Source organism: Pleurodeles waltl, chromosome 12 (genome assembly GCF_031143425.1).
Source record: "Pleurodeles waltl isolate 20211129_DDA chromosome 12, aPleWal1.hap1.20221129, whole genome shotgun sequence".
NCBI classification, from domain to species: Eukaryota; Metazoa; Chordata; class Amphibia; order Caudata; family Salamandridae; genus Pleurodeles; species Pleurodeles waltl.
This window is the reverse complement of record NC_090451.1, coordinates 222450350-222473992: the sequence shown is the minus strand read 5'-3', so window position 1 is coordinate 222473992 and position 23643 is coordinate 222450350. Positions and strand designations below refer to the sequence as shown.

Here is a 23643-nt window from a genome sequence, read left to right as displayed (position 1 = left end):
AGGGTGCTACCAACGCTGTATAATTATGCCTTTCAAAATGCCGTCATCCCTGAGGCCTGGAAAGGATCCATTTTATGCTCCATTTTCAAAATCGGAGATTGGACGTTAGCTGCAAATGATAAATTGATCGCCTTATTGGATGGTGAGGCAAAAGACTATGCCCGAATTCTATTAGAACAACTAAAAGCATGGGCAGCTGTGGACAAAATTTTACCTTTCTTCCAATCAGGCTTTAGGGCTAAGGCCTCTACCACTGACAACATCCAAGCACTATCAGTCCTCGGGTATCATACCCTTCAGAAGAATAACTTACCTCTCCTTGCTGTTTCATTGACTACAGTGCGTCCTTTGACAGGGCGGACAGGGCCACCCTTTGGAGGAAGCTCGACGGATAAGGGTAAACCACCAAATCTTCTAAGAACCATTATCTCCTTATACACAGAGACGTGGGTGCGAGTGATAACCAGCGCATCCACAGTCACATAAAAAGTGGACACCAACAACAGATTAAAACAGGGCTGTTTTGACCCCCATGCTGTTCAACCTTTACACGGCAGACTTAGGGAAAGCACTGGATTCCAGTAGTTTGGTTTCTCCCAAGCTAGGTTCCATCTCTCTGCAAACAATCCAATATGCTGATGATATTGTGGTCATGGACCACACTAAATTGGGTTTCCAACAGGCTATGGACACCGTGGACAGATTCAACATACCCAACCACCTACTGGTTAACTAAGCCAAAACCAAAGTCTTAATTTTTGCAGTTATCGCACAAGAAGACGACTTGGCCTCTATGGCCCCTATTTTAAGAATAACTAAGGCAACTTTAACTCCAGGTCTACAGTATGACCATCATCCCTATCCAGGAGCACTGGAAGCCGCCCTGGAGCTAAGCCACTGTAGAGCACATAAGAAATTATTTCAGCAACCATGATATGTTTGTCGAGCCAGACTAAGGCTAGAGTTGGGGCTAGTAACAATCTCTTGAGTGTAAAGCATCCTTGCTAAAATATTACATGAAGGCCAGGATGGGATCCTGACATTCGAGATTGAAGAAGCTGCCTTGGGGTATAGTGCCAACCCAAACTCTGTATGGAAAACAGTAATCAACAAACAAATGAAAGTGGCCTCTTGGTAACAGGATCTATCAACGGCTGACAGTTTGGGACTGGTTCAGCCTCTAAAGGACTCTTATTACGTGGAGAATCCTCAATCTTACTTCACAGATCCAATTAATGCAGAAACACCGGCCCTGATCCTTTACATGAGATTACTAGCCCTCTCAGTAGATTTTAATCCAAACCGGGCAGGCTTGGGAGACAAAAGTGTCCGCAGGTTATGTCATAACAAACAACAATCATGGGTTCACCTGCTGTGTAGCTGCCCCACTCTAGATCAACAAAGAAGACTCTTGCTCAAACTGTTTTTTGTGGCCAAGGGTGCATACACCTGTGCTCTTTAAAAGGCATATTTCCTCCTGATGGAGCAAGGAGAGATGGTCCTCCATCAGCCAGACATAATGAGGTGGCATGAGTTCGGGAGGAGGGTTTATCTCCAGAAAGGGGATGTAGTAACCTCTCTGGACAATTAGAAGAATCCACATGTCCGTTGTTAAGGATTAACAGTGGGGCAGATGATGGCAAATTCTGCCTCCCACTAGATGCCCTTGCTGGTATGAGAGCTAAGTAAAGCCTTTTGGCTTTCCAAATTGGTGGAGTGGTAGGGAATGCGCCAGAGATCATTCGGGAGGTGGAGGCTTAGACCAACATACTCAGGGGGCTGGGGTGCTCCATGAGGAAACCGGGGCCCCCAGGAGTACGGCGAGGGCGATGGTGGTGGTGGTGGCAGCTATCCTGTGCACAGAAGCCCCTGTGCAGGGCTTGGACCAGGCCCTGAGTCGATCATTCCTAAGGGCTTAATTGAAAGGCAGTAAAGGTTCAGAGATGGTAACTCTCAGCTGAAGCCACTCTGTCATGACATTAGTCTTGACAGCCACCGAGGACAACTGAAGGTAAGGACCTCAGCTGCCCTCCGCACCAGCACTGCAAAGGAGGCTTCTTCCTCTATAGCCACTGTAGGAGGAGAGACCAAACCAGTGTCCGGTGAAGTTTTCATCCTACTGGCATTTACCAGTTCCTCATACTAGCTGTCGTCTGGTTCATCTAGAGCAGTGGTTACCAACCTTTTGACTACTGTGGACCCCCATTTTATCAGTACTGGAGCCCGGGGACCCCCACTGAATCATTATTGGAACACAGGGACCCACAAGGAGTCATTACTGATAGCTGGGACCTAATATTATTAAATTTTTTAAACAGCCGCGGACCCCCTGAGGAGGCTTCGCGGACCCCCAGGGGTCCCCGACCCACAGGTTGGGAACCACTGATCTAGAGGGTGGTGGAATGCATAAGGGTCCTCAGACCCCTCTGAATAGTCTCCCTCTCGAGGCGTAAAAGAAAAAGGCACTGGCTCCAATTCGGAGGGCATGGTACCGGTCCAACACTGATCCGACTCAGTTTTGTAGTTAGGAATAACAATGGGGTTGGCGCTGCTGTGGAGTGTCAAGAACAACGGCACTGGAGTAGGCTCTGTGGAAGGTTGAAGTCTCGCAGATGGAGTCACTACAGATCCAACCCTGGATCCACAGGGCCCGAATGGCACAGAGGCCAAACTCACCAGCAGGAATACAGTAGGGCCTCCTCCCGAACCAGTGTGGCCTCAAGGCATTCCAGACTGGTCAGGCCACGCAAATATGAGTTACAAAGCCTCTTAACACTCCTTTGATGAGGGTTTCTACAGCTCCACAAAACTCTGGGAGGTGCAGAGCAGACCCACGCACAGACTCCACAGAGGAGCGAGGCCACGAGTGGTGTTGTCATTCCTGCACCTTGTCCGAGGACTTGGACTTGGACTGGCATGGAGAAGCTTTGACTGCTTTCACTTCTTGTCGAAAATAACACTATTTCAACTGGGAAGAGGATAGTCGGGAGCAGCTCTTGAAGAGGTCCTGAGACAGAGAGCCTTGCGGGATCATCCAACGGCAAGGATTTTCATGGAACATTTCCTCAGCACTCCAAGCAGCACAAACAAACCAAGTGTGGGTCTGTCACAGTCATCTGTCTGTGACAGGCCCCAAAAGGTTTAAAACCTGTTGTTTTTTTAGGTGACATCTATCTCACAACAGGAGAAAGGATTTCTGAGAAACCTCTTAGATAATTGTTTTGTGCCTAGAGGTAGAAGATACTCCCTCCTTTTTTAAAGACACCAAAGAAATGCTCAATCTGATAATAATCCTAAAATTGACCCACCTTCACAACTTTTATTAATGCTCTTTATGCCAGTATATCTCAGCAAGAAAACCTCTTGCCCCTCCCTCACCCCCATGTCATAGGGAAACTACTATATTTTACTGAAACACTTTTCACATATAACAGATGCAGTATTCTTCACTGAGTGTTACATACACTTTCAAAGGATGTATCGAACCTTTTATGCTCAGATGACCTTGTGGAACCAGTCACCTGTCAGTGGACATTTTCCTTGCGAACAATGCAGTATATTCAGACAAAGAAAATCAAGTACAAGTATATACGTAGGACTCCAGTCCCCATGGGAGCAGCACACACACAACCAGTAATAGCACAAACATGATTTACATCTTGACTGGGCCATGTGAAATATGTTACATAGGCCCTGCCACTAGAAAAACTAAACAGACTGCACATGAGAATAAGAGTATTAAATGATTGGCAAAACTGATTACTAAATTGGTAACGGATTACAAACAGAAGGGAGACAATGAGAATTACCCTACTTGGACAATTATTGAAAAGATCACTCCCAGCCCTGACTGCCCCACTGCTTCTCAGACCCTGTTAAGTAAGAGTCAACACTGGATTTTTAGATAACATTTTTGAATGATAAAATGAATGGCGTCTCTTGAAATAAAAATATATTTCCTCGGTTGGGCTAGTTACAAGCCTGAATCATCTATTTTTCAACACTACTTGTACATACAAACACTGATACCTAGCAAGGAAGCAACTCGTGAATGTGGCTAAACATAATGTCCGAATAAAGGACCACACTGAGAAAACACTCTGACAATGTGTCAGTCGCTTGAAGGCTGATTATTCCCTCCTTTGCTGTGCAAATCCGATCATTTAGCATAATTATTAGCAACACAATCCACACCTAGTGCACTATATGTCCCGTCCCATCATAACCTACCACATCCAACGATGTCTGGAGGCACCATGCTGTGGGTGACACCATTTTGGTATCTGCAAGCCCTGCTTAAAAATCCTCCTTACTGCAGCCTTCTGACCTTTCAGGCAGGTAGGAAGCTTTAGATGGTTGCCTACTGGATTACGCCAAAAGGCATAGTTTAGCAGTAGCTTCTGTGTTTTAAGATGACTTGTACCAAACCCCCGACTACAAAACGACAATTGTCTTTGCATCTTTTTATGTTATACCGAAAGAGAACTGCTATTTCGCTTTCCCCATTCCTAAAGGCATACTTATAATTTCCCTTTCATAAGCGATTTATGCTTTTTTTTTTTTTTAGGTACTGTGTGACCTTTTACACATGATTGTGGGTGTGGAGCGAACATTGAGGAGGGGTTTCAGCTAATGGAGGAAATAACACTACTCAGAAAGAAAAGCATTTTTATGGAGTTACCCATTCACAGGAGATGAGAAATTCATGACAACTCTATGTGTACAATTTCTTATATCCCCTAGTTTATCAAACAAAAAATAGTCCTTTGTTCCAGGTTGTATATTCCCATGCCCAAAAAAGTAAAATGCATGAAGACCTAACTTCAAAGATGGATGAACACTATAGACCAATGACTTGCTTTTTGTGGGAAGAAACATGTTGAAAAGACAAAAAATCAAAACAGAAAGAGTAACCCCTCAGAACCACGTGGACAGGGTCTACAAGACAGAAAAAAAAAAATATCAAAATTTACATAGGTGACTTGGTGCGCTAACTAAGTTCGTACAAATAGACCATGTGCACACAGTGCAAAAACACAGTTACAATAGCATACAAAACTATATCATTTATTAAAATAGAACACAAAATTATGCATCAAATCTCAAATAGATTAGAAATAATCTAAAAACAGACTAAAGGAAACTACATAAAAACCATACAATAGTGTACATAAAACCCATGCAATAATGTAAATATGTGGACTCTTATTACTAATCATGTGGTACTGAATTCATATTCATTAAATTTCAGAAGAAACCAAACGTAAAATAATAAATGAGTCTTTAAAATGTGTCCACACATTTCGATGGAACAAACTGATTCCAACCACCTTCCTCTCGACACAAATTTTGAGTCTTCCACATAAATTAGCCTGCATGGTTATGTGTATCAGCTCATTTCTAAACATAATGCATGCCTACAAACGATAATAAATAAAAGACACTACACAACATGTAATCAATACATATATAGAACACATTTGTTTCACACAGTGAGCACAGACGTCATGCAGAAAGAAGTCCTCTTAAAAATACTTCAAGAATAATATCCACTGTGAGTTAATTTTCAAGTAAGTTTGCTAAATAGTTTCCTTCTTAAATAAAATACAATCCATGTTAACGTAAGTTTCAAAATAACCTCAATAGAGAGCCTTGTCTTTCATTTCACATTTCACATTCTTTTGAGTCTTTGCAAGACAATCAACTGTGTAAACAAAGACTCCCAACTCTTCAATGCTTTAGGATGAAATAATCAAACTTAAAATCACCAAATATGGTCAATAAAAATCTTCATTTTTGCAGCTTTACCTTATAAACTCAAAAGAACAGGGATAATTCATTAATATGGTGACGGTATCCAAGGACCCCAGGACATTCCTTTCAATGTCTACATTGATTACATTCTAAACCGCCTTTAGGGCATATATATATATATATATATATACAGTTCAATATTTCTGCTTGCTATACTTTATTGTAGGCTCTCCTTACATTGACAAAGCTAGAAAGTTATTAGTTTTACATTCTTAATATTGTATCTAAACTGGGCAATATTCTTCGAGGCAAAGACTTTTCAACCTATCAAACATATAATTACGAGCTTATAGAACATCACTGTATAAAACCCCTTTTAACATATACAGACGTTTGTAGTACCTTTTACCTCTTTTGTTTGATAATCTCAATGTATTGCATTGGTGGGCTATCCACAATTCTAAATCCCCACTACTTGTGTAAAAAAGGTGATCCTCAAGCACCTGTGATAAAAACTTGCAACTAGGCTATTTAAAAATAGCAAAGTACACAAAAAAACAGTTTATAGTACCTTAATTTGCCATTTTTCCTCAAGAGTACTGTTTTCTATTCAGTTGGTGCGCCATCTAATTCTAACTCCATACTACTCACATAGAGAATTTTTCAAAACCACCTACAGTTAGAAATAATTCCAGCAATAATTATCAAGGTTATTTAAAAATGTCAAGTAAACAGTCTGTTTATAAAGGCTATTCCATTAGTTCCTCACCTGTCTAAAAAAGTCAGTCAGTCTCCCTCGAGAATCCAGGCTCATATGAAAAGATAAATGTTAAATCTCTTGCTTTATTCATATGGTACATCATCAGGGAATAGAACTCACCTGATGCTAAACCACGTCCCCTAAGGACACCAGACCGTTAGTAATACCACAAGTAGCAACTTTCCTGGCATCATGAAACATTGAAAAAGACGACAATCGTATTGAATCTGGAAGCCCATGCATACAGCCACCATCTTGGACATTTGAGAGACTAAACTAAATAGAACCAAATTTGACTGATAATAAATACAATCTATACATTTTATGGCAAAATGTTTGCAAAGACGGTAGATTTCCCACTTTTCATATAACCATACTAGTTGATATATGTGGAAGATTCAAAATTTGTGTCCTGGAAGGAGATGGTCTGAATCAATTTTTAATATTGAAGAGAACTTCTGCAATATTTTAATAACTTATATAGTTTTGTATGTTATTGTAACTATGTCTTTGCAGCGTGTAAATGGTCTATTTGTACAAACGTATTTAGTGAACTGAGTCACATGGAAGAGTTTTGATTTTTTTCTGAGATGACAGAAAACACAAAGAAAGGTTGTTATGGCCCCAGTGTTTTTTTCATTATATTTTATACATTACATTAGGGAGGTGAGAATAAAAATGAATGAAGCACAATCTTGTACATTTCTGAAGCGCTGATGTAGTGTTCTGAAGAGGATGCTGGAATTTCACCCACATAATGTGGCATGTTTCATAATAGAGTCTGCTCTTAAGGGTGGGCACATGTCCTCAGTGAGCTAGTCTTTGTAACTTTAGTTTATTGTGACTAGCCTACTATCCTTTTTAGCATAGACTGTTGGGAAGTGCGCAAGGTTCCCTACATGATGGGTAAGAATTGAAATTGTACCCCCTGAAAAGGACAGGGTACTCTGTGGGCATTCTACCGCGGAGGAAGTTCCCATGTCATTTAAAAAAAAAACATCCTCTTACAGGAAGTCTGACAGAACTGAGACCTTGACAGCTTTTAGGTGTGTAGCCCATAATCGTGGGGTTAATTAAAATGACTGCGTAACATTGCATCCTATGGTTATTACCCTGATTGCAAGCAGCTATACAGGAACCACACACCCTATAGAGTGCTGGATGTCTATTATTACTAACCATGCGGATTTATGAAGGACCCTTCAACACCTTTCTCTCAGGACCAAAATCAATCCTTCAAGAGTAGCACATCTGACTGTGCTGAATAAGACTTGAAGGACTTCACTGGCTGTTCAAGTATACAGGGATGTTATGTAGTTCACGTTTGCACCCATTACGTGAAACACTTCTCAATTTTCTTTTGGGAAAATACGCTTTAACACTGAATTTTGCATGCAGATAAATGCACCTTTTGTAATAAAAAAAATAATCATGAAACAAAGTATACACGCAGGAACAATGGATAGCTTTGGTTTTAAGTAACTGCTCCTCAGAGAAACTCTGATGTCAAAGACCATCATACTCAACAATCGCTACAGAAATGGTGGCCAAGTGCCAAACATGGCTTCTTATAGTCTACTTCGTGGCGCTTCTAAACTGACAATGAAAACAGCTGGTTAATTAATAGCAGCAAGTGACAAAAACACTACAGTAGATAACAGTTAGGATTATAAATCGCAATGTACTGTGAAGAATTCTATGGAATAATGGAAACAGCAAGTATGATGCTTTTCGCTGGTCAGACAAATTAACTGGATAATGCACCCGTTACAAATGTGTACATTATGTCACCAGGTCACAAAGCCAAATGCAAATGAGTACTTCAAAAGTAGGTAAAAAACGGGTCTTCGAGTAAGGCGATTATCATCCTTCATAACATCATTTACAAGGTTGGAACATACAAGCCTACAAAAGGAGCATTCAGCCATTACTTTTTACAAACTTAAGGCGCTGCGCTAACAAAGGAACACTGTACCTGGAAGTGTTAGATGACGTGCTGATGAGAACATTCTGCAAAATAAAATAAATATTTTTAGTACTTCTTGGCAGGGTATACAATTTCCCGTTGGTTTTTGCAATGAAAAGGCACAGTCAATGTTTTTAAAGTGAAATTTGCCCAGTTTTTCTATTTCCATTCAGAAAGTAAACCTGGATAGACTTTTTTCAGCAGCTTTGGTGCTCCTGATTCGAACGCCTCTTTACACAGAAACACTGCCACAGTGATAAGGAGTAGTGATGTTCTTAAAATAATTTGAAACGCATGGCTTCCCTTGGTTGCTAAATTCACCACGCCAAAGAGCCAGTCTCATAAAATGTGCACAACCCGATAGAACACAACAAGAAGACTCGGGGTATCACAACAGCAAAGAAATGCAGGCTATGGTCCAAAAAACAAAAATGTCCGTTATGGAGTCTATCCGTCCTGTATACTATTATTACCACAGGCAAAGAGCCGTGGAGTGCGATTAAATTCCCGGGGTGTGCGAGGGAAAATCCCAAAGCTCTTTGGTGATTAAACTTGAGAACCGTTTCAGCAGCCTAAATGAATGCAGTACTTGAAACAAAAACCAGAACGACGATGGCCTCGCTGATGTGAAAATCTGAATGAAGCGAATACAGTTCGGCGTCGTCTCAGTGTCACACGTAAATGGTTACCAAACACAAGCACACCTGCATTTCATTGACTTCCCTAAGAGAAGTTTTAATCACTGGAAGATTTTGGTTAACAGTGGCACAGGGTACCATGGGAAGGGTGGGAATACGGACCGCTGCGGTCTCTCTGCAGAACAGTCTGATTTGGAATGGTAAAATCTGCGGAGAACAGAGGGGGGTGGGGCAGGGGGGGTATGCATGTTTTATAATAATTCTGGCTGCAAAGAAACGGGGACAGGAGCAATGCCGCAATCACGATGTAGCAGCAATAGGCTGCGGATACACCTGCTAGTCGGGTTTAGGGTAGACAGGTACTATAGACTTCAGTCGTACACACGTACTGGGTGAGGGTAGCAAGTACACTAAGCTGTCCTGGAACCTCAACCGACTGGGCAATAAAATTAAGAGAGGGCTGGTGACGACATAGATTAAAAGCTGCAGGTCGGACACAGTTTTCTTTCATGAGAGCCACCTTAAAGGCTCACACTGTAGTTTTCTTGGCAAGGGTACTTACTCTGTACTGGCACACGCAGGATTCACCACTGGGTCCAGGCGGGTGGCGGTCCTGGTAAAGAAGTCCTTCTCCCACCCCCCGGTTTCTGATCACTAGACTTTGGAGACATCCCACAGGTACATTTGTTGCAGTGCAGGGATGCTGGGGAAGGCAGGAGATAATGCTGGTAAGTGTTTATGCCCCGCCCTGATTACAGCTGCAGACATACACCGGAGTGGCTGGGGTGCTGCATGTGCGGGATTGCCCCTTCGTTTGCTAGGAGGGGACTTCAATGACGTCATCAACCCCGAGTTACACAGATCACGACAAACTGTAGGCCCCTTGCAAGGGACCCCTCTGGCTGACCTGGTGTCCTCCTTGGGCTTGTCTGACCTCTGCCGCTGCCAACACTCAGGAGACCAACAGTTCTCCTACTTCTCCGGGGCACATAACGTTTTTTCTCGACTAGACTATGGGCCTGATTCTAACTTTGGAGGACGGTGTTAAACCGTCCCAAAAGTGGCGGATATACCACCTACCGTATTACGAGTTCCATAGGATATAATGGACTCGTAATACGGTAGGTGGTATATCCGCCACTTTTGGGACGGTTTAACACCGTCCTCCAAAGTTAGAATCAGGCCCTATGTCTTGGCTCAGCCGGTGAAGTCACGGTGGGGAGGGAAACGAAGTACTTGGCGAGAGGATTGTCAGAGCACTCCCCATTATGGGTTGAAATAGGGACTGACTCCGCAAAGAGAGGAATAGCTGGAGGTTGAATGCTTGTGAGCTAAAAGACGAGGCAACAGCACGGGAGGTGCGGGTGGCAACTGAATTATATTTTAAGGAAAATAATGACTCGGTGATCTCAGCAATTGCGCTTTGGGAGGCATATAAGGCAGTACTTAGAGACAGAGACAAATATATAATTGCACACAAATGTAAGAAAGAGAGGCAGGAAATGGAGCTCATGGAGCAACGATTGAGAGACCTAGAGAGTGACCCCGGAACCTTGATAAATCCACAGGCCCAGTGTAATCTTATACTCCTACGAAAAGAGTATCGGGCACTGGCAGAGCAAGAGGCAAAAGCCCAAGACCTTGTGATGCAACACCGGTTATATGAGCAGAGGACAGAGCAGGCAAACTTCTCGCTTGGCTTGGGAGGCGCAAATGATACACACCATCAAAGGGAGAGAGGGCTCCCACTATACTACCGAGCTAGAGATTACTAACAAATTTGCAGGGTTCTATGGAGATCTCTACCAAATGCATAACGACGTGCACGTGTTGTCAATTGAGTAGTACCTGACTAAGGTACCCCTAACCGTGCCTTTCAAGAGACGACAAATATGCACTAGCTAAAGACACAGACCTGTCAGAAATTGAAGCGGCCATCGCCACAATGCCACCCGGCAAAATGCCTGGACAGAATTGCCTTCAAGTAGAGCTTTTCAAGAAAAATGTGGACATCCTCTTCGCCCATTTGCTCCGTATGTTTCAGAAGGCCAAAGAGTCTAGATCACTTCCATGGGATTTCCGCAGGGCCACAATAGTGGCCATCCCCAAGGAAGGGAAACCCAAAGAGGAATGTGACTTCTATCGGCAGATCTCGCTCTTGAATATTGAAGCAAAAGTCCTCGCAAAGGTGCTTGCCACGCGCTTAGCAGCTGTCATATCATCCCAGGTCCACCAAGATCAAACAGGCTTCATGCCCAAGCGGTTAACAAGACTGAATCTCCGTCGGCTCCACACCTGGATCAATGCAGTCAAGGACAGGAACGACCCCCATTTGTTACTAACGTTGGACACTCAAAAGGCTTTTGACACAGTCCATTGGCCCTTCATGATGCAAACGCTGGAAAGGTTTGGTTTTGGCCTGCGATTCAGAGACTGGGTCAACTTGATATATAAGAACCTCAGTGTGACAGTCCAGGTGAATGAGAGCCAGCCTGTGGAGTTACCCCATAGAAAGAGGCACACGCCAGGGGTGTCCGATCTCACTCCTCCTTTTCACCCTCACGATCGAAACCCTGGCCGGTCTTGTCCGTGCGCACCCAGATGCCATGGGTTTTCGGGTGTGCAGTGGGGAGGGAGGGTCTGAAAAGATATTGCTCTATGTCACTGCCCCAGCACTACACTGCCCCAGATATGGGTTACTCTTGAGGAATATGGGTCCTACTCAGACTATAGAATTAATTGGGCCAAGTCATGCCTTTATCGGTGGAGGTCCTCATAAGCAGATAAACACCCAGATAGGCTGCACATAGAGGAGGAAGGCTTTAAATATTTGGGAGTCTATGTAACGGTTGACCAAAACAAGAGACGAAGTAGGAATAGCTTGAAGATCCTGTCAGAGCTTCAGAGCGACACAGACAGGTGGGGGAAGATCCCCTTAACATTATTTGGAAAAGCGCATTATATAAGATGATCTCCCTCCCGAAACGGATATACTCCCTTCAAAACACCTACGCATGCACACCCAAGGACATTTTTAATAAGACAGATTGCGTCGTGGTACTTACATTCCTATGGGATGGGAAGCACCCCAGATCTCTCTGCAGACCCTTCAGCGCAAGCCCTACAATGGAGGGATTGCTTTGTCAGATCTTAGATCATACTACTGGGATGTGCACCTTATAGTGGTAAATGACTGGGAGCACACGTCTGGTGATCACCCTACGTATATGCTAGAGAGGAGCCAGTTTACAAGTAAATCACATCTACATTACTTATATGGATGGGACGGGGACGCTGTCACTCTTGCTTCCCACGCAGTTAGCAATAGAAGCATGGCATAAGGCAACACGAAGGATAGGCTGGTACGCAAAACTTACGCGACAAACCCTGCTGTGGGAGGGCATTTACCTGAAAGAGCTGGGAAAACTTAAGGGATTTCAGGCATGGGACAAAATAGGTATCTCTAAACTGGGGAACATTATACACAGTGGCGTGCTCCAGACCTTCTCCAACCTGAGGCAAGAGTACCACCTTTCGCATATGCAACACTATCACTACATTCGCTTAGTGCATGGATGGAAGGCAGAAAATCTAGATACCAAACGACTCCCGAAGTATGCTCCTTTGGAAGGGAGGCTCCTCATGTGGCGAACAGAAGATAAGGCAATATCCTGGATATATAAAACCCTGAACAATAACATGTCTCAAACTTGGGCATTTGAAAGAAAGATGGGAGGGTGAAGTTTGACACCTGGATGACACTGGCTGGAATGCTGCCCAAATGAACCTATGAGAGGTAGCCATCCCCATCCAATTGCGATTCAGACACTTTAAAATCCTCACCTTGACAGGGTGAGGTTACATATAATGGGGAGAGCTTCAGATCTGTCCTGCTTGCACAATGAATGTCTGTGTTATATTGGTGCCATCATAATGCATAATACTATGCTGTATTGCTGCTTTTACTGTCCCATGGTCTGATGGGCCTGGTTGTTATGGTTGTATAAAGCACACATAAAAACAGTAAAAAAAAACAAAACAAAAAAAAACAAAAAAAACGGTGGTACCGGTCTGGAGAAGCTTTGCTAACATGGTACAACAAGCATTGGGGGAAAAAACAATGTCTGATCTTGGCAAGCATGTAGCTTTTCTTAATGGATTCATTTCTTTAAAGCACATGCATTGAATAGAAATTAAAAGATGAAAAGTAAAAATACCACTGTACAAAGTGAACCATAGCAGCACTGTACCTATGATCACTGGCGCTTAATTAAGTGCCTTGTTTTTCAGGTGGATATGCACATGTAGTCAGGCAAAAAGAATTGCTTGAAGTGCAATACAATGTCTAATGTAGGCTGACCTATTGGCCGTGCTGTGTTGCAGGTGAAAGATACCTGAACAGAACAATGGATGTAAATGGCTGACCTAAAGCACCTCATGTATGCATTTTTGTATTTATATATTATTTTATTACAAGACACTGGCAAGACACTTAAAGTTGTTGTGTAAGCCATATCTAACAACACCCCAACTGTGGTTCCATTTCAGGAGGGGACATGAACAAGACAGTACAAATGTTTCTTTCAGTTGCAATTAATCAAGTACATCTCTTCTGGAGTATTTTGCTAGATTCTAAATGCCCTCACTACGTTCAAAGTGTGGAACTGTATGCCTATTACCACCAAATCACGTTTAAACTGCGCTACAGTTTGCCTGCTAAACAGGCAATGTGGGCTTGTGTGTTTTATTGTAAAAGCTAATGTTCGATTATCAACCATGCACGTTTGGGTAAAGATGTTGTTGACACGCAGTGCATTCTGCTGGAAACCCCAAATTAGGCTGACTTGGCAAAAGACCCTTCACAAATCATGTTGTCAACTCATACACAGAATGTTGCTTTGAGTACATTCTTCTGCAACTGTAATAAGGGGAGACTGGCATTCTACGTCCCTGGCCAGGGGAAGAGTGAAACATCTTTTATGCTCGGACTGAGACTGTTAAAATCAACGAAATATACGAGCTTGAAACACATTTTCAGGATTTTTTTTAATGGATTAACAGAAAAGGTGGAAATCTGAAAGTAATCCTGATGAACTAATGAAGCTTGATGAGACCTTTGCCCAACCAAAACTCGTATTATTTGCACTTGGAATTCTGTCTTGGATTTATAGAAAAGATGAGGAATAGCAAGTGATGATTGGCTACTAAGAAATTCTGTAGTCCTGACATTCTGGAGTCTGGTAGCTGCATGTTCTACTTTATTTTCAGGTAAACAGTGTAAAGGGAGTTGTGATGTAAAGCTCACTTACTGTTTTCCAGGGCCAACAAATGCGACTAGGTAACATCAATCTTGCTCCTGTAGATTATGTCAGTGGTGGAATTGTAGTATACCAGACTCTTCTTGCTGTGGAGCGGTCAGAAACCAATTCAAGGCCAAGAAGGCAAAACATCCGCTGAATCTCCTCATCCAGCAAGGATATAATTTCCTGGGGAGAAGATTATGACCCCCAAACCAGCTACAAGGAGTCTTAGAGCCATCAATAAACTGGACTCTAAAAGTAAAGTGTATGCAAGACACAGATGCATGGAATTCAAATATTGAGGCTGTGAGATTATTTTCTGATTCCCACTGAAATTATGTTTGTATCTTAAATGCTCTGCAGACTACGTTCAAAGAGAAGACCAAGAAAAGCTCTTATTGTACATCATGACTCTTTCTGGAGGAAGAAAACCATACTCAAAGGTTTGTGCACTCATTATTGAAGAGAACATGAAAAGAGTAGGCTAATCCATGGCTCACTGACCAAGAGATGTTGGTTGCTGAGCATGTTTACAACTGCATGGACACTGTATACCTTGTGCCCACGTAGTTGTAGGATGAGACAAACATATATATATATATATATATATATATATACATATACACACACACACACACACACACACACACTCTCTCTCTCTCTCTCTCTCTCTCTCTTTCTCTGTCTGCCTCACTCTTACTCCACTCTTTCCTAACAACAACCACAACAAACCATACAACAACTATTGCTCCAGCAAGTACATTTGATCCAGAGGCCTTCTGATGTTTCTATGGAGGGATGGTCCTCTAGTGGTAGCCTCCTGTTTGCATGATGGACCTAACATTGTGGCACCACTCACCATCACGGGCCTCTAACATGCAGCATTACAGCCACCTAGCAACCCCTACGAAAGAGCTGATTAACCTAGATGTTGGCCTCCCTTGAGACTGAAGGCTGCATCCATATATATGGAAATTCCCTGTTTCAACACCTGGAGGGCCTCTCTCAATACATGGAGGATTCCTTCAAAATCATAGATCCCTTTCAGGTGTTGAACCGGAGTAAGATGCATTGGCTGAAAGCAAAATGTGATTGACAATTGAACAAACCAATGGATGCAGAGGGATAAACGAAAACCCTAGAATGTATGCATGGATAGGTGCATTTATTTTCTGTGTGCTATTTGTCAGCAACAGCTTTCCAGCAGTGTCATGTGGCTTCAGCTCCAGCTCCAGCCACCTGATGGGATGAAATCAGAGTTCATTAGGCACCAACTGATACTCTAGTATAAGTTTCTATATTTGTTTCACAACCCATCGGGGCGTGAAAAGAGACAAAATCAATGACACATACAATGCATAACAACTGCATATGTTGGGAACTTTTTTGCACTGCACTAATTCATCAAGGTAGGATTGAAGGCAGTAAAAAAATCTGCGGGAAGATAAGCAAGGATGGCTCACCTAAAGGCAATCAGAAAAGACCAAGCATGGCTCACTAAAGGCTTTGATCTGTGAGGCATCAGTGGACAATGCTGGAAATTCCAGATGCATTTCTTCATGGACAGGAACTGGGTTAGAGAAAAGTCAAAACTCTGGTATCAGGGGACGGCATGTCAGACTCTCAGATTTATCCAGAGAATGGGATCACTAGGAGAAGCGTAAGTCGACCTCTACTACTTGTGCTTCTTTGTAAGATTGTCTTGAGATGGAAGGAATCCACAGAGGAATGCTCCCAATTTGGAGACTTTTTTAGAATAGGTGAAGAATGGGATGGTGTGCAATAGCAGGCCTTCATCATGAAAAGCTTGGCCTCCTCTTTAGTTGCTTACCTTGAGGTGCTTCAGGGTGGATTTACTGTAGTATGCATAGTAGTGCTGAATGCCTAGGCACCAAATGCAGATATCATAGTGATCAGAATGATACGTCTGCTTCCAGGAGGACTCGCAATGCTTAAACCCTAAAATCCATAAGTGGCGACATTCCTAAAGAATAATTGAAAAGGATGAAATCAAAAAAGTAAATCACAACTGAAAAGAAGGATAAAACTCCTGCAACTATGTTGAAACAGTGTAAAAAATGAAAATCTGACGCAGAGAGGTGCCTTGTAAAGAGCTTGTGTCAACAATCCCAGAGCCTGTGTGGAGCTGCAGCTTGTGTCACAACTGCAGTTTATCACATGACCTGTCAAAACGTAATGATATTCTTGTGAAGTATTCTGATTCAGTCTGGCAGCTGTAGATATTCGAAAGGTGAGCAAAATGTAGGATAGACATTAAAAGAATTGTTTTAATATTATGGCTATTCGAAACCCACTTTTAAAACCAAAAAGAGTCCGTTTTTGGAATTGGCACACCGACTGCAATGATATTACAAACAAGGCCTTTAAAACAAATCTTCTCTGAGCTGTAAAACAAAAGTTCTTGCCATGGGAAAGTTTAAAAGACATTGAATGGTGGGAGGGGTTATATTTTGGAGTCCCCACTAATACAGTGTGGGGACCTAGAGATGGTGTAGACAGAAAGACCATGTTGTGGTGAATATTTTGAAGGTGGTCCCTTTGTCCTAGGACCACCACAGACCGAGTTATGAGCAAAAATGTTTTGTAAAAGTAATGCCCTGCAAATCATTATGGGACAGGTTTCTGTGCCACAAATATATGACTAATGCTCAGAACAGCCCTTAGAGGACACCACAGTGAAAATAGCATTTGTAAGAAACATGTTCATGTAACTATATAGTTAGCCCCTAAAAAGTATCACCACACAAATAGAAAATGGCAAAAAATAATGCAGAGTAACCATATTTGTAACCCCTAGAGAACACAGTGCATTACATATTTTCAGGGGTAACAAGCCTATAATAATGATATTACAAGCAAGGCACTTAAAACACAAGCTGTTTCCAGCTGGAAAATAAAAGTTCCAGCCAAGAGAATACTTGAACAGATGCTGAATGGTGGGAGGGGTTATTATTTTAGGGTCCCCACTAATGTAGTGTGGGGACCAAGGGATGACCTGGACTTAAAGAGCACATTGTGCTGAAGATTTTGGTGGTGGTCTCATTGTTCTAGGACCTCCACAGGATGAGTTATGGGCAACGATGTTGTGAAAAAGAATGCTTGCAAAGCATTATGGATCGAGTTTTCTTGAGTGCAGTGAATTTTGTAGTGCCGGGAGAGACGATTTTGCTTTGAGGATTTCTGTTTTATGTAAAGCATTTACCAATTTCAAGTGTTTTAAGGGGAGAGCCTCAAGAAACGATTCCAATTAGGTAACAGAATAATATGACCAGTGCCTCAATACCACCAATCGAGTTCACGCTGTTGTGCCTGTTCGCGCTGTGAGCGCCATGGTCACCTTGTAGCACAAAGGGGAGACACAAATGAAATACTTTGCCCATGCTGACGCATATCGGCAATCGTGCAATAATCCATGTAACAGGGGCAGTCTGCAAGGTGTGACGAAAACAGCCTCAAGGCGGGACAAACGTAAAGCAATCATCAATGACATCAAGTGATTTTTGAAAGGCAAGCCCATGAATGAGTGAAAGAGATGGGTGTGACATGGGTATGGTTAACAGCCCACAACACTTACATCAGGTCAAAGAATTTGTACGCTCAACCTAAAAATACATTGAAAGCACAAGAGAGTGGTTATTTTTTGTAAAACCTTACCCTTTAGCTCGTGTGTTGGCTCTAACAGATGTGCTCCTGGCACCATATGATAACAGGAGACTGTCCCAATGGGCAAAGGTTTGACTCTTGGATGCTAGGAAGCTAACCTGAGCCATGGACAGCTTCAGTGAAAAAGACCCTCCTGCTGTGAAAAGTGAACCACAGGGTGACAAAGGGCAGTTTCCACTGACACATGAATTGATTCTGAAATGTAATAGTGTTTAGCTACTGAGGTACCCCCATTATAATCGAGCATTCAGCATTTAGTAGGTGTCCAAATAACAATATTACCTAGGGAACTAGATAGGGGTATGGAAATGGGTATAGGGCCAAAATAATGTCAGTCAACAAGCAATGCTTCCCACAGTAAAGTACCTGCCCGTTCAGAAAGTGAAGAGAGTACATTTAAGTACTGTTTGAAAGCAAAATCTGGTCATATGATGAAGCATGACACTATTATGTGTGTGAGACCACCTAGTCCGTAAGGGAGACTCCCCCTTCCCCTGTGGGACTACACAGCACCCCCCCTGTCTGGATATTCTCCAACAATGATTCCCCCGCGTTAGGATCCAAAGCCACCTAACCAACACCGATTTAAGACTGACCCAGTCTAACTTTCGGTTCCCTACTACCCCACACCTTTAGTGATTACATAGATTTCTTTAGGGAGGCGGTGTGGGATAGCAACACTCCCAGTGCTCTCCTTTTGTGTATTTGTAGTGAGCACAGCAGCTAGCTGTGAGAGCCTTGTTACATATTTCTCCATACCTGTGACATACGCACAGGATTCTTGGATACCCTTACTTCCCTTCCCCTATCATGGCTGAAGGGCTTGCCTTCAGCGAGGAGGAGCTCCAAGCCATCCTCGCTGCACCCTCACTTTTAGGAGATGCTTCTCTTTCCAAGACAATAGCTCAATTAGGGGACTGGGACACTCTGATTGAACTTAAGAGGACACAAGTGAAAACAATATTACACGGGGCTGTCCTAACTGAATACTTAAGAAAAAACGCAGCCCCAAACGGTTTGATTATCACCACCGAACCACGTATCTTCCTAGAGGACAAAGAATTTAGGAAGGACTGGTCACTGATAGCCTGGAAATGCACACGTGATTGGCTTATCCTAATCATCAAGACAGCCACCAGACTATCAGAGGCTCTAGTGCTTCAAATTAAAACGGCAGAAAGTAACCTAAAGACTGGACTTACAGTCACAGCATTCAAGAAGAAACTAGAAGAAACTAACAAGACAATCGGCGAGTTCAAAGACTACTTGACTCACCGGAAAATCACCAAATTCCAGAAAGATCTGGACAGGTTCTCCCTGGAGAAAGTACATCCCTACTCCAGGGAAGACTTTACAGCCCAATCCTCTTTGCCCTCCGACACATCGTCCGGAGGCTACTCGAGCTCAGACTCCGACGCCAGCCGCACACAACTTACACGGCCGAGGGGGGGCAGGAGGGGGAATACCCGGAACAACTGGCCCACTCCATTCACAGGCCACCCACCCCCACCCACCTCCGTTGCTCAACATGCCCCCCTGGGTTTGGCCCTCCCCCTATGGGCCACCAAACCAATTCCAAGCCCCGTTGCATCCCCAGCCACAAACGACCTGGCCCTATCCCAATGTTCCTTTTTTTGGGAGAGGCCCCGGACGGGGAAGGGGCAGGAAAAAAGGAGTAAGTTGGAACCTAAAGGAGGGATTAACAGACGACGAATCCCCCAGTACAAGCAGAGTATAAGTAAGGGATCCACCACCGTTGTCAACCTGAGCCCAAAAGTATTAAATACCAACGAGCTCCAAGCCCTAGAGAAAGGTCTGGGTTTTGTCCCTACCCCAAAACTTGATATCTTCAAACTAAGGATAGAACTAGCAGAGTTATTTCGCAAGATCAGACTGAGAACCTTTTTTCTTATGAACCCCGAATCAAATATAGAACAAGAAAGGAACACCGGGCTACGTCCCAAATCCAAGTTCACCCCCTCCCCTCACTTGATGCCACCAGAAGTCTTGGCATTTGAGAAATCAGTGAGTAGGAGGATCGACAACTTACAGAATACACAAAGGGAGATCTTCCACAATATCAGTACCGAAGAACTCTCAGCCCTCCAGAACCTTAGCAATGACTCCTCCATTACTATTAAACCAGCCGATAAGGGCGGGGCCATAGTGATAATGCCCACAGTGATGTACAATACTGAATGTCTACGCCTGCTGAACAACAATCATCACTATAAGAAACTATCAAGGGACCCGACAGAAGAGGTCAGGGAAGAAATCACTTTCCTGATTGACAAGGGTATGAACAACGGGTGGATCACTAAACATGAGGCCGCCTTCCTCAACCAATCTGACCCTAAAACTCCGTACTTCTACATCTTGCCCAAAATTCACAAAAATAAACACCCACCCCCGGGAAGACCAATAGTCTCCGGGATTGGCTCCATATTAGAACCATTGTCCCAATTTTGCGACTGGTTCCTCCAACCACTCGTGAAACAGATTCCCACATACCTCAAAGACACAACAGATGTGCTCTCCCTTCTAGATACCCTGGAATTTGATAAAGACAAAGAACATCTCATAACACTAGATGTGGAATCATTATATACCAACATTCCACAGGAGGCAACTCTGGAAGTGATCAGTGACCTACTAAATAGGGGTATCTGGAACTACATTACCCCCCAGAATTTATCCTGGACTTAGCTCATCTGGCCCTTACTAGAAACTTCTTGGAGTTCGATAAGAACTTTTTCTTACAGATCCAGGGCACTTCTATGGGTAGCACCTTCGCTCCAAGCCTGGCATGCCTATATGTGGATCACTTCGAGAAAGAAATGGTCCTCACTGAAGAGAACCCGTATGTCAATCAGATCAGGCTATGGAAGAGATACATCGATGACATCCTGGTCATCTGGAGAGGCACAAGGGAAGAAGCAAATATTTTTGTCACCTGGCTGAATACCCTGAATCCCTTTCTGAGATTCACAGCCACACTGGGTGACCCAGCGGTCTCCTTCCTTGACTTATTAATCACAGAAAGAAATGGCTCACTGGCAACAGAAGTATTCTACAAACCTACTGATCGAAACACTCTCCTTCAGTTTCAGAGCTTCCATCCACGCTCCCTCAAGGAAAACCTGCCAGTGGGCCAATTTCTCCGTCTGCGGCGGAACTGTACCGAACTAACGGATTATAAAAAACATGCGCAGCAGCTCACTAAGAAACTCCAAGCAAGAGGATACCCGGACCATCTATTGAGAAGAGCCGATAAACGTGCTCGTGTGAGCCCCAGGGACACTCTACTACATCCTAGCAGCAGAGCCAGTAAGGGAGAACCATTGATCTGTGTGACTATATTTAACCCAGCGTCTAATATGATCAAAAAGATACTAAATGAAAACTGGAAAATCCTCACTTCTGGGGGCCTCCCCTTTCAGATCCCAATGAATGCCTACAAAAAAGCAAAAAGTATTCGGGATATGATCATACATACACGCCCACGGGTAAATCCTACCACAAGTAGACAAAGGACCCTCTGGGACCTTCCTCCCCCCAAAGGACACTTCCCATGCGGCAGCTGCAGCGTGTGCGCACTCACCAAGAAAACCCTTACACTTGATTTAGGACTACGGACGCCCTGGGAACTGAGACAATTAACGAATTGCAACAGCAAAAACGTGGTATATATGATCACATGCCCCTGTGACAAGAGATACATTGGGATGACAACGAGAAAAGTGGGCACACGCATCGTCGAACATAGGAGTACCATTCGCTGTAAGAGAGATGCCACAAGACTCACTGAGCATTATATCTCCAACAATCACCATCCTGACCACATGCAATGGGTGGTGTTGGACCAATTGAAATCAACAACAATCAATGCCAAGCATAGACTACTACTATATGAACAGAGGTGGATATGGAGGCTGCAAACAGACACTAGAGGATTGAATGACAATATCCAGTGGTCATCTTTAGGTTGATGACTAGATATCTTTACGATTCCCTCACCACATGAGATCCCCCCCTGGGGCCTTACAATGCCCTACTGTGGGTTCCACTACCCTCTCGCTTGTGTTTATTTTTATTTTCATATTTATTTTTATTTTTACTTATGACCAGGGGAGTACCCCTATTAATCAGATTAGTCCCCCCTCTCTCCTGCCATCAGAGCTATTGTCGCTCATTTTTCCTCTCTCTCTCACATCTTGGTACTTTTCTCTTCTGCACTTACCCCTCTATTCTCCCGTCCACTGTCTTCTTTTCCCTCCTCTTTCCCCGTTCTTTCTTTTCTCATTTCCCCCCTCCTCCTCGCTCTCCTTCTCTGATACCCTCCCCTTTCCGCATACATCCCGGCTGTCTTCTCTCCCCGACCCTTGCGTTCCTTCCTCAACTTTCCTTTGTTTTTTTTCTTTCTTTTCCTCTCTTTCCCACTCGCCCTCTTTCCAGGTTTTTTTTACCCTCTTTTCTCTCCGCTTTGTTTCCTCCCCTTCCCCCCCCCCATGGTATTCCCTTTGGAGTGGTAAGTGTTGGCCTCCCTGGCCCCTTGGATATTTTCTTTCTCCCTTCTTTCCCTCATTCTGCCTAGCTCCTACCCTGTTCCTTTCCCCCTCTCTTTTTTCCTTTTTCCCTGTTTTTCTCCTTCTTCTCTTCTCTCTGTGTCCTTTTTCCCTCGTTTTCTTCTTTTCTCCTTCTTTCCTTTTTTCTTTCTTCCTTTCTCTGTCACCAACCACCAACCCTAGCCCCCCCCCCTGTGTTTCTTTTCCCCTTTTCCCTTCCCCATGTCCCTGTTTTTGCTTTCCCTGTCTTTCCTTACTTCCCTATCTAGGTCTTCCTTGCACCCGTATGTTCTGCCTTTTCTCTACACATTTTTTATCTTCTTCTCCCCATTCTTCCCTACTTAAACGCCTAATCTCCTCAGAGTGTGACTAAAAGGGAAAACCCCTCCCCGGCATTAGCCAGACCAGAGGCAAATCGCCCCCTACCCCTTGGTAAGTCACATCTGCATGCGTGTGTGATTGCCTTTTTCATTATTTTTACATATTTTCACCTTGTGCTGTGTGCTTTGCAGTGGTTTGCCATGGTTTTTCTCACTCTAAATATGTTCTGAATAATTGTGGTTTATCTATTTTCTATCACAGACCTACCCCACTGTGAACTACCCGTTCAGGTAGGCCATTCATTATCCACTTTGAGCACCCCACTTATTGCGTGTGCTCCGACCCTGACGAATGCCCCTGACCTACCAGCACCTAGTGAGGGCAGAAACATGTTGGTCATCCATTTTTTATTTTAGACTCCAGGAGACATTACTCTCCAACGAGCCTTTTCCCCTTGCTTTTAGTCTTACCAGCATGCACCTATATTAAAACTAGCAGCAACTATCAGTGACATGCTTGGTAATTTTATTACTCACCTCATCTGGATCTAAATAACTATCCAGTAAGTTTAATTTCAGTACTCCCTCTGGTTCTTTTAACCAAGAGGTTGAGTCCGCCCAAGCAGTATCATCTTGCTTGGGTGGGGCTAGGTGGT

General features: G+C 43.5%; 1 protein-coding gene across 1 annotated transcript in view; it reads right to left on the bottom strand.

Moving 5' to 3' along the window:
• The window catches only part of CYB5B (cytochrome b5 type B), a 217496-nt gene that overhangs the window by 22151 nt on the left and 171702 nt on the right, over positions 1–23643 (bottom strand). The window contains exon 4 of the mRNA XM_069216281.1: positions 8490–8524. Within this exon, the coding sequence (XP_069072382.1) occupies positions 8490–8524 (35 nt within the window). The remainder of the gene's footprint in view (positions 1–8489; positions 8525–23643) is intronic.